Raw genomic sequence first — 12,444 nt, forward strand, 5'->3', positions numbered from 1 at the left:
CACTTTTGCATCATCAAGTACAGTGCAGGGGCAATAGCCCTGTATTGTACCTTGGGACACTGAGGGCCCACACGCCACAATGCCAGGGATAAGAGGAGACTGCTGTCTGTTGGGGGAGGGATTAGGTAAATAAAAGTCCCTTTTACTAGTACCCTGGGTATACACAAGCATTTAAACCTTGCAGTGTGAGGAGAGCCTCACTGCAAAGAAGGATTATTATTATTATTATTTTCTTTTTTTAATACATGCACACCTGTCTTTTTATCTACCTAGCACTCAGCATTACATTTATAAAGTTATTATTACCATTATTTTATTTAGAGAGTTGTTTTCCTTGCAAAGTGTGGCAAATTGATGATTTCACAGGCGGCTCACCAGCTGACACAGGTTGGAGATGTGCGGAGTAGAGGAACGTGTCTTGCCATTGCTGCAGGCTCAGGAGTGAAGGGTTCTTTGTTCGGATAATTAAATCAAATAAAGCAATGAAGTTGGCTGCAGTGCCATTTCCCCCTCTCATATGTTTACCTCTGTCTCTTGGTTCCTGGTCTGGCAATCCTTCACTTCAAGGATCAGGTCCTCTGCCCTGGCTGTCTTTTTCAGTGTAGGAGTAATAAGCATCTTTTACAGTAATGTTGCTGTCCTCTGACTTGCTGTCTGCACAGAGTATAAATACATATTCATGTAATTTACTGATCTGGTGAGAGTACTTTCCACTGGAAGAAGCAGAAACTGCAGCCAGATGGGAAGCTTCACAGATGCTCAGTGTACACTTCAGTTACAGAAAACACAAACACAGGAGCACAAGCCTGAAACCATATACATGTTCTTATAAGGCTGCTTCTAATAAAATAATAAGCTCATTCTCCTTTCCTCATTAAAAGCTGAACTCCGGGAAGTTTGTACCTTGTACTGTAATGTTTAAAGAGGTTGATGAAGAAGCTCTAATGGTTACCTTATTGCTCACTCTGGCAGGCTCCCTCCATCTGTACAACTGGTCCACTGACGCCTCTTCTCTTTGGCGTCCCACCAGTGGTCGCTCTCTGATGTCTTCATGTCCAACGCAGGGCCAGTAGCAGTGCATTGTACATGAGGACAGTGAGGTCCTACCCGGAATGTCGGAGAGAAGAGGGGAGTGGGGGAGTGACAGAAGCCGACCAGAGCAAAGGACAAGGTAAGCATTACAGCTTGTTCCTCCACCTTTAACTGTTGGAAGGGATGGGGGCATGGGGGATTATTATTCTGTATTGGATACTGCAGTAAGCAATCCACACTGCCTATATTTTATAAAATGCAGAGCGCAATGTGGAGCTGGTGTAGTGTCCTTCAGAGTGTTCTTTGCATAACGCTGCAGGTAACATTTCATGTTAGAAGGGGAGCCCAGCCAGGCAGGCAGGGTTCACTTCCCCCAGAACTTTTTTCCTCATTGTTTTTTTTAAAGTTAATGAAGCTATACTTGTTTTGGGATCTTAAAGCAGTCACTTCTAGGGTACTATACCATTATTGGTTACCTGTGTGTTTTTAATGCCTTTTATGCTCTATTTTCTGATATTTAATAAAACGTAGTAATAACTCTAAGGCCCCGTACTCACGACCAAACATGTCTGCTGAAACTGGTCCGCAGGCCAGTTTCAGCAGACATGTTTGGTCGTGTGTGGGCGCGAGCGGGCCGAATTCCAGCAAACATTTGCCCGCCGGGCCTTTTCCCAGCAGACAAATATTCCTGGACTTGTTTTAAAACAGTCCGCTGGAATCCTGCCCGCTCGGACATGTACGGTCGTCAGTACAGACCTACCGTACATGTCCAGGCGCCCGCCGTCCCTCGCATGCGTCGAATGACTTCGACGCATGCGTGGAAGCATTTTAAAGGCGGGCCGCCCACGTCGCTGCGTCATTGTCGCGGCGACACCGCGTCATCGACGCGGCGACACCGCGGACACGCCCCGCGTATTGTTTACGCGCGGACTTCTGTACGATGGTGTGTACAACCATCGTACAGAAGCCCTCTGGCAGACATGTATGGTGAAAACGGTCCGACGGACCGCTTTCACCATACATGTTTGTCCGTGTGTACCCGGCCTTAAGGGTGTGCAGCAGTCATTTTTCTTTTTTTGTTTTTTTCTCTCGGGATCTTAAAGCACAAAATGTTTCTTTGGAGAGCAGTGCTAAGGCCAAACTGCTGCCTAATAAATTGGGCCTTAAATGTTATCAAAATAATTCAGTTGTTACCAGCATATTCTTCTTCATATTTCCTTCTCGTTTACTTCTACAGTGAATTTCTTGCGGATGAAGGACGGGATCAGTTCTGGAACTTTGTGGATGAAAACCAGCAAATAGAAGATCAAGGTAAACCATGTACATTGAGGTTGATTTACTAAAGGCAAATATACTGTGCACTACAAGTGCACTTGGAATTGCAGTTGCTCTAGATCCGAGGGGAAGCTCCCACATGAAGGGAAGAGCTGCTGACTTTTATCATCCAATCATGTACAAGCAAAAATAAAAGAGTATATCTCTTAGGATTTATAAAAGAAATGGCTCCCATGCTATGATGTCAGTTTATATTCAACTGTTCCGGAGGGGTTTGATAAGCTTGGGTCTGTGTCTAGGAAGGAGAATACAAAGTACTATAAACTAAATAAGAGTGTCACTATTGGCTTTCTCTATCAAATTAGTATACGGACTGATTAAAAAGGAGGAAAAAAGTACATAATCAGGATTGTTGGTGTGCCTGGACAAGTTGTTGTAACGTAGGATCCACTAGTGCCAGCAGGGCAGTGTCCAAACTAGAGGAAACCGGAGCCGACCTAGACACGCGACTCCTCCATGGGGCCCACATAGAATCAAAACGCTTCTGTGTACGCTTGCTTGTAGTAATCCACTCTTCCGCTTCCACGATTTCTGTCACCTTCCCAATCCAGTCCTTTTTACTTGGAACATACAAGCTCTTTTTTTAAAATTTATTTATTACCATAATGCATTCCTTTTGTTAAGGTAAAAAAGTTTAGGCATTAGAATCCCCCCTCATCCCCCTTTTTACTTACCTGAGCCCTCATTCGATCCAGTGCTGTGCACATCTGCAGTTTTCCTCTACCCTCACTTCCTGCTCTCACTGGCTTTGCTGAGACAGCAGTAGCCACTGCTGTAAATCATAGCTGGTTAAAGTGGTTCTCCACCCTAAAGTGAAGTCCCGCTGATCGGAACCCTCCCCTTCTCCGGTGTCACATTTGACACCTTTCAGGCGGGACGGGGGTGCAGATACCTGTCTAAAGACAGGTATTTGCACCCACTTCCGGCCCGGCATTCACGGGCAAAAGACGGGCATTGCGTCACATCCCGTCGCCCCCCCCCATTGTGTGCTGGGAACACTCGGCTCCCAGCACACAGCGGGAGCCAATCGGCGGGCGCGGCGCGACTCGCGCATGCGCCGTAGGGAACCGGGCAGTGAAGCCGCAGCGCTTCACTTCCTGGTTCCCTCAGCGTGGATGGAGGGGGGAGCAGCAGGGTGACGAGCGACCGCTCGTGCTCTGCTGCGGACTGCGCTGGACTACAGGACAGGTAAGTGTCCTTATATTAAAAGTCAGCAGCTGCAGTATTTGTAGCTGCTGGCTTTTAATATATTTTTGGGGTGGAACATCCGCTTTAAGAGGGAGTGGGGCTGAGTCTCACTGTCTGCATCAATAGATGTAGACAGCGAGACTCGGGGTCGTGCCCGTGTGAGTGTCCTCATAGAAAGATGCTTTTGGGGCACTCGCCAGAGGGGAGGAGTGCCGGCAGAGGACCGAAAAAAGAGGTTCGGTGCTGCTCTGTGCAATTCCATTGCACAGAGCAGGTAAGTATAACATGTTTGTTATTAAAAGAAAAAAAAACATTTACTACTTTAAAGTAATTATAAAGCCTAAACATTTTTTTACCTTAATGCATTCCTTGCAAAAAGGTAAAAAATGTTTAGGCATCAGTATCCCCCCTCTCCTGAGCCCTCATTCGATCCAGCGTTGTGCCCACCTACAGCTGTCTTCTCCCCTCACTTCCTGGTCTCTTGGGCTTTGCTGAGACACTGGGAGCCATTGGCTTTAGCTGCTGTTAATCAAAGCCAACGACATGATCATTGTAAGTGAAGAGTATATACCAGAAATGGGCAGATTACTGCAGAGTGCCAGTTTAGTCAAAGAGCCAGCAGGTACTTTGGAAAATATATTGTTATATTGGGTTGATTTTTTTTTTTTCTTCTTCTTCTTCTTTTTTAATAAGTTTAAAATTTTAAAACAAATGATTTGTATATTTTTATTATTATTTATTTTTTATTTTTTTAATATTAAATGTGGCGTGCACCCACTACACTTGTTTAGAGCATTCTAGTTTTTTTCAAAGCTAAACTCCAGGCAGATAAAATACAATTAATGCAGCTATGCATTTATTTTAAAATGATAAAATTTATTTTAGATGCAACTATTGTAAATACCTGAGTTTTCCTTAATTTAGCCTCTTGTACTTTCATGTACAGCAATGCTCCGACTGGGAGAGGGAGGGGGGTATCCTGCTTTATCCTGTGCTGAAAAGAATATGGTTATAGGAGAAGAGAAATAGATAACCTCATCCACCACGTTGCCTAACTGCAGCAGAGAAAAATCAAGTCTTATGCCGCGTACAGACGAGCATACATGTACGATGAAACCGGTCCGCCGGACCGTTTTCACCGTACATGTATGCCTGGGGATTTCTGTATGGTGGCTGTACTCACCATCATACAGAAATCCGCGAGTAAACAATACGCGGGGCGTGTCCGCGCTGTCGCCGCGACGATGATGCGGCGACGTGGGCGGCCCTGCCAGTTAAATGCTTCCACGCATGCGTCGAAGTCATTCGACGCATGCGAGGGATGGCGGGCGCTCGGACATGTACGGTAGGTCTGTACAGACGACCGAACATGTCCGAGGGGACAGGATTCTAGCGGGCTGTTTTAAAACAAGTCCGGAAATATTTGCCCGCTGGGAAAAGGCCCGGCGGGCAAATGTTTGCTAGAATCCTGCCCGCTCGGGCCTACACACGACCGAACATGTCTGCTGAAACTGGTCCGCGGACCAGTTTCAGCAGACATGTTCGGTCGTCTGTACGGGGCCTTAGGGTTGTCTGTGGTGCCTCTCAGGGCTGGATTGGATGGATAGAAATGCATATCCTTTGGCAGGTTAAACAATTAGCAATCTATGGGGGTTATTTACGAAAGGCAAATCCACTTTGCACTAAACAAGTGCACTAGAAAGTGCAATCGCTGTAGATTTGAGGGGAAGCTCTGCTGATTTTATCATCCAATCATGTGCAAGCTAAAATGCTGTTTTTTATTTTCCTTGCATGTCCTTGGATCTACAGCGACTGCACTTCCAAGTTCACTTGTAGTGCAAAGTGGATTTGCCTTTAGTAATTGACCCCATATATCGGGCGTCACTAAATGGCAGACCGCGGTCCGGTTCCGGCCCCAGTGGCCATTCTATCCGGACCGCAGCCCCGCCAAGTAGTTTTGTGTGTGTCCTCTGTCACCAGCTCGCCCGCCTGCCTGCCTGCTGCTGATGCCGCTATATACACAGCATGGCAGGCGCGGCAGGTCCGTGCCTTCTCTAACATCGCTGCACTCCCCCCTCCCCACACTGCCTGTCTTAATCACACAGGACATGAAGCGCAACTGCTCTGGACAAAGGGCGGGACTTTTTAAGTTAAAAAGTGGGTGATTGGTTGCTAGGCAGCGGGGGCGGTCCCAGCAATAAATCACTCACTTTTAATGGGTAAAGTCCCGCCCATTGTCCAGAGCAGCAATGCTTCATTTCCTGTGTGATTAAAGTAGGGTTCTGTGGGGAGGGGGGAGTGCAGTGCAATGCAATACAGGACAGGACAGGGGAGGTCTGCGATGGGGAGTCTGATGTGTCAGGACCAGTTTGTGATGGGGGGAGGTCATCCTGTGATAGGGGGTCTGTGATGGGTCAGGACCAGTTTGTGATTTGGGGGGGGCAGTCTGTGATAGGGGGTCTGTGATTTGGGGGTCAGTCTGTTATGTTTCAGGACCAGTTTGTGATGGGGGGGGGGGGTCAGCCTGTGATAGGGGGGTCTGTTATGGGTCAGGACCTGTTTGTGATGGGGGGTTAGCCTGTGATAGGGGGTCTGTGATGGGTCAGGACCAGTTTGTGATTTGGGGGGGGGGGTCAGTCTGTGATAGGGGGTCTGTTATGGGTCAGCAGGACCAGTTTGTGATGGGTCAGGTCAATTTGTGAAAAGTGGTCTGTGATTTGGGGGGTCAGTCTGTGATGGGGAGTCTGATGTGTCAGGACCAGTTTGTGATGGGTGGGGGGGGGTCAGTCTGTGATAGGGGGTCTGTGATGTGTCTGGACCAGTTTGTGATGGGGGGGGGGGATCAGTCTGTGATAGGGGGTCTGAGATGGGTCAGGACCAGTTTGTGATTTGGGGGGGGTCAGTCTGTGATAGGGGGTCTGTGATTTGGGGGGCCAGTCTGTTATAGGGGTTCTGTTATGGGTCAGGACCAGTTTGTGATGGGGGGGGGGGGGTCAGTCTGTGATGGGGGGGTCTGTGATGGGTCAGGTCAGTCTGTGATAGGGGGTCTATGATTCTATGATTTGGGGGGGGTCAGTCTGTAATAGGGGGTTGGGGGGGGGTCAGCCTGTGATAGGGGGTCTGTGATGGGTCAGGATCAGTCTGTGATGGGTCAGGATCAGTCTGTGATGGGTCAGGATCAGTCTGTGATGGGTCAGGATGAGTCTGTGATGGGTCAGGTCAGTCTGTGATGGGTCAGGTCAGTCTGTGATGGGTCAGGTCAGTCTGTGATGCGCCCCTGCGTGCTGAGCAGTGTGTTGCAAAATGCATTCTGTTTCTATGCACCGCAATTGAACTGTGGTGCATAAAAATGAATGAAATTTATTTTTACATTTCAATAAAGTTGAAAGAAAAAAAAGTGCAATGTGTGTGGGTCATAAAGGTGTGTGGTGGTGGTGGGGGGGCGCTGTGATGGGAGGTTGTCAAGTGGAGGATATCATGTGGCGTCATAGCACCAATTTGGCATTCGGACCTCCGCTGGAAGAATTTTATTCCGACTGGACCCCCGTGAATTTTAATGTAGTACCCCTGCCCTATATGTTATTCAATTTTATAATCCGCATTTTGCCTCAATTTCAGCTTAAAAGACCATTTTTTACAGGATAAAGTGTGCATTTATTATTTTCTCCCCAAGGATCCTGCAAAACATTACACCTTCTATCGGAGGATCATGGGTGCCACATCAGGCTCTTGCACACTAATACTACAGCTTTCTGCCCATACCTCTGTACGGACTGTCAGTTTGAAAACTGTATGGCTTGTGAATGTATTACAAGGTCACTCATCAGCACCCTCGCAGTTCATTGAGAACTATAAGCCATCTGCCACATTGGCAGACAGGACTTGTAGCTTTCTCCTTCACAGATCTCGGTGAACGAATGAAGCGGTTGCACAGCCGTGACGATTTTAAAATGTGACAGTGGGTGTGGAGATAGAAACCATTGTCTGCTGTCACACGGGGATCAGTGGGGTGAGGGGAATATGTGCCGGAACATGTTACATATGGGCGTAATGTGTAACATGCTCCAAATGGGGAACTTTGCTTTAAATAAGAGCCGGTTCACACTGGGGCGACTCGTCAGGCGACTTAGCCGCCTGACAAGTCGCATCCCATTCTATTCACCAGAACCGTTCTAATGGGAGCGGCGCAAGTCTTTCCGACCTAGAAAAAGGTTCTTGTACGACTTCGGGGGCGACTTGCATTAACTTCTATACAGAAGTCATTTTGCAAGTCGTCTCTGAAGTCATCTTCAGGACGCCTTGCAGAGTCGCCCCCGAAGTCGTGCCGCCCCAGTGTGAACCGGCTCTCAATAAAAAAACACAACAATAGTTTCTTCCTTTCAAACTATTTTTCTCCAATTCAAAATCTGTATAGAGCAGGATGGGAGGGAAGCAGGGAGAGAGGCATTCCTTTCTATTTCAGCTGTGTGTGTAATTTGAGCTTTAGCAGTTTAGCTTTGTAAACAGGCGTTTTTCATTATCAGCTTTCTGCAGTAGTTGTTACTTTAGTCATTTTACTGCTTACTTAAGAATTGGTGACCATATGCTTTCTTTTATGACCATAATAAAGTTGTCAGCCTTGACTCCCGACTATCGGAATTTGTCCAGACCTGGTATAGACATCTTTTTCTTATTCTTTTTACTATTGCAACAATTCTATTTTGAGGTATTTTTGCAGTGCAGATCATAGTGTCAAACACTTCTCTGCAAGGAACTTTGTTCATACATCCAGCTGTTTAACACATCAGCAGCTCCTCCAGTAGGAATGTACTATAATGCAGAAGGAGTTGTGTTTTCTTAACTTTAGTTTCGTGTTACACAAAATCACAGTTTAGTCAGACCGTTTTATATAATGGTGTCCTGGGATTCTGGCCCTGGGTCTTCCATTGCATTCCATTAGCATTACATATACCTTGGCTGGGACACATTTCTTGCATGCTTTGAGTTCTGGGGGTTTGGCTCCCTCCAATAAATGTATGTGTGTGTAATATATAATATAACTGCATTTATGTGTGAGTTTATGAACTACTGAAATGTCAAATATTTAACAACTTCAGCTCCGGGAGATTTATGTCCGTCCATGACCGGGACATTTTTTGCGATAGGGTACTGCGTTACTTTAACTGACAACTGTGCAGTCGTGCAGCACTGTAAATAAAAATGAAATGTATGTCTGTATGTGTGTTTTACCATAAGTAGAGCTTTCTTTTGGTGGTATTAGATCACCTCTGCGTTTTTTATTGTTTGCGCTATATATATTAAAAAAAATTCAATTTTGAAAAAACAAAACAAAAAAAACAATATTTTTTACTTCCTACTCTAAAACATATCCAATAAAAAAAGGCAAAATCGAATTTCTTCATCAATTCTATGGCAATATGTATTCGGCTACATATTTATGGTAAACAAAAATCCCAAAAAGCGTATTTTGATTGGTTTGCGCAAAAGTTATAGCGTCTACAAACTGTGGGGTATATTTATGGAATTTTTATTTATCGTATATACTCGAGTATAAGCCGAACCGAATATAAGCCGAGGCACCTACTTTTTCCACAAAAAAATGGGAACATTTATTGACTCGAGTATAAGCCTAGGGTGAGAATGCAGCAGCTACTGTAAGTGGGGAAAAAAGGATCAACATTGCCCATTTGCAGCTTCACTTTTCCCATTTGAATGCCTCACTGAGTCCATCTACATGCCTCAGCCTCACTTTGCCCATCTGCATGCCTCAGCCTCACTTTGCCCATCTGCATGCCTCAGCCTCACTGTACCTTGATTGGCGTTATCATCTCCTGGCACTGTCTGTGCACATCTGCAGCCTTATTACGGTATCTCTCGGCGCTGTAATACATTCAGTGTAATCGGTGGCCATGCAGTGTAACAGCGCCGGGGGGATTAGGCTGCAGCGCAGGGCTCGAGTACAAGCCGAGGGGAGCATTTTCAGCAGAAAAAAATGTGCTAAAAAACTTGGCTTATACTCGAGTATATACGGTATTTATTTTTTACTAGTAATGGGGGCGATTAGCAACCTAAAGCGGGACAAATCGGACATCTAACTGACACGTTTGACACTTTTTTTGAGGACTAGGGACACTAATACAGTGATCAGTGCTAAAATCTGAACTCACACAATTTCACTCCCGCTGGCAGTCCCGATTTTGACCATGATTACAGAGACATCTGTACAGGTTTCTGTAAATCGCAGTCCGAAATCGCAAAAAAGTAGTACAGAAACTACTTTTTGAAATCGTGCAGCGCTGCAGATTAGGATTGTGTCATTGCCGGCAAATGCTGCCGATTTGACCTGCGATTTGACATGTCAAAACGCAGCAGTGTGAACCAGGGCTAAAAGTCGTCAAAGTAAAGTTTCTCTTAAAGCTGAGGGATGCTGCATTTATATTAATTTGTTAATCTCCTAAAGTAGGCACATGCTTTAAATTATCAGTTTAATGTCACCACCTTGTTTTAGGACCATTGGATATCAGAAGCATTCATGCTGTGTCTGTTACCCATCATTGCATCATCACTAACATTTGTAGCACAGGAAGGAAAGCTTCTAATGGTCTAAAGTGGAAGTAAACCCTTTTTGTAAACTTGTACCTACAAGGTAAGCCTATAATGGGGCTTGCCTGTAGGCACTGTGAATATCTCTTAAACTTACTGGGGCAGATTCAGATAGATCTGCGGATCTTTAGATCCGCTAGATCTACCTGGTTTACGATCCGCCGGTGCAATTTAGCGAGGCAAGTGCATGATTCATAAAGCACTTACCTCGCAAACTGCACCGTCGGATCCTAACTCCCCCCGGCGGAATGCAAATTCCGCGGCTAGGGGGAGTGTACAATTTAAATCAGGCGCGTTCCCGCGCCGATTTAACTGCGCATGCGCCGGGGCGAAAAAGCCCAGTGCGCATGCTCCAAATGACGTCGCTACGACGTCATTGTTTGCGGCGGGTACGTCGTTTGCGGCCATCGGTATTCCCGATCGCGGTACGCAAACGACGTGGAAAATTTAAAAATCGGCGCGGGAACGTCGGCCATACTTAACATTAGCTACCCCTCATAGAAGCAGGGGTAGCTATCCGCCGGAAAAACCCGAACGCAAACGACGTAGAAAACGAGCGACGGGCGGGCGTACGGACGTGAATCGGCGGTTTTCCTCATTTGCATATGCGACGGGTAAAAAATCGCGACGACACCTAGCGGCCGGCGGGAGATTACAGCCTAAGATTCGACTGGTGTAAGTCACTTGCACCAGTCGGATCCAAGGAAGATCTATGCGGAACCTGATTCTTATGAATCAGTCGCATAGCTCCGACGGTGGGATCTCACAGATCCGACCGTCGGGTCTCACAGATACGACGGCGGATCAGGAGATCCGCCGGCGTATCTCTATCTGAATCTGCCCCACTCTGTTTAGGAGATATTCACACTGCATGCAACTGGTGTCACTGGCGCACGCGCTCTGAAGGGGCGGCTTACCAGTACCGTCCTTCAAAGCTCTGTGCCGCGGTTCATGTGCAGGAGCCAATCGGATGGCTGGAAGCTTCATTGTAAGGTAAGCATTTCATAATGTGCTAGTATATAATTAGCACATTATGCAATTGTCTTACAGGGTTTAAAAAAAAATTGCAGTTTACTTTTCTGGGTAAGGCTCAATATTTATCAGCACCCCCTCGTATAAGGTCAAATTCAAGCATTTACACCAGCTGCGTTTTAAAAACACATTACATTTTTTTTATATATATTTTGAACTTTTTGAAATGTTAAGGAGAGTTACCCCAATTTAAATGTAATTACAGGACCATCGGGCCTCGCTCCTGATTGTATCTGGATGGGCTATATTCCATTAACCTATATGATGTGTATGTTACCCCCTTTTATATCAATGGGGTTGATTTACTAAAACTGGAGAGTGCAAAATCTGGTGCAGCTCTGCATAGAAATTAATCGGCTTCCAGGTTTTTTGTCAAAGCCTAATTGAACAAGCTGAAGTTAGACCCCGATTGGCTACCATGCACAGCTACACCAGATTTTGCACTCTCCAGTTTTAGTAAATCAACCCCACTTTTTTTTAGACATGGATGTAGTCCTGCACCTCTTAACTTTTTCTTATAAAAATGTATGAAATCTATTGAACGAGAAATGTTGAAGAGAGATGGTTACACACAGTTTGTTTTTTGAATTGAGCTTGTGTCCCACTTTTGGAGTCCTAGTAACCCCATAAATACTTGCGCTTTTTCTTTTTGGGAAATTGTCTTGTAGTTTAGAAGGAAACAAAACGTACCAGGTCTGGAATCGTTCATGTTCTGTTGTAGTTACTAATAATGGAAAATATTTTTGAAGCATTTGAAATATTTGTGTGAGGATTAACCATATGCAATGAATCTCTGTCCTATTGCAGGCTCTGACTCCGCTAACTATAACCTGTTACTGACTCTTGCCAGCCGCCACCTTTCCTCAGTCCAGCAGAACCTACTGAAGTTTGCCCTATCTCTTCGCTTATACTCGGCAACTGTGCAATCATTCCAACAGGTTTGTAACCTTTGCGTTTTCCCTGCCTGTCACAACAAGAAAGCAATTTCCTAGGCTTGGTTCGGGGTTATAAGTGCTTGCAGATGTTTCCTTTTTGCATACAGCCAATGTGTTTTTAATAATATGCATTTGTTTCAGTGCACAGATTCATTCTTCATCTAGTTAGTAAGAAAAAGTGAGTACGGGGAGTTATCTTATTTTTTTTTAATACTTATACTCTCCCAAGCACATCTCTCACTTAAAAAAAAAAAATAAATCCTGTAGGGACAACTCACCCTCTCCACAATCCTGCAATGCCCCCTAGAGCCAGTTGCAG

At 45.6% G+C, this 12,444-nt stretch overlaps 1 protein-coding gene across 2 annotated transcripts in view; it reads left to right on the forward strand.

Moving 5' to 3' along the window:
* The window catches only part of UGGT1 (UDP-glucose glycoprotein glucosyltransferase 1), a 148,004-nt gene that overhangs the window by 12,880 nt on the left and 122,680 nt on the right, over nt 1-12,444 (forward strand). For both annotated transcript variants that reach the window (XM_040348685.1, XM_040348686.1), the window contains exons 3-4: nt 2,270-2,343; nt 11,998-12,128. In XM_040348685.1, coding sequence (XP_040204619.1) covers nt 2,270-2,343; nt 11,998-12,128 — 205 coding nt within the window. The remainder of the gene's footprint in view (nt 1-2,269; nt 2,344-11,997; nt 12,129-12,444) is intronic.

Source organism: Rana temporaria, chromosome 4 (genome assembly GCF_905171775.1).
Source record: "Rana temporaria chromosome 4, aRanTem1.1, whole genome shotgun sequence".
Classification (NCBI taxonomy): Eukaryota; Metazoa; Chordata; class Amphibia; order Anura; family Ranidae; genus Rana; species Rana temporaria.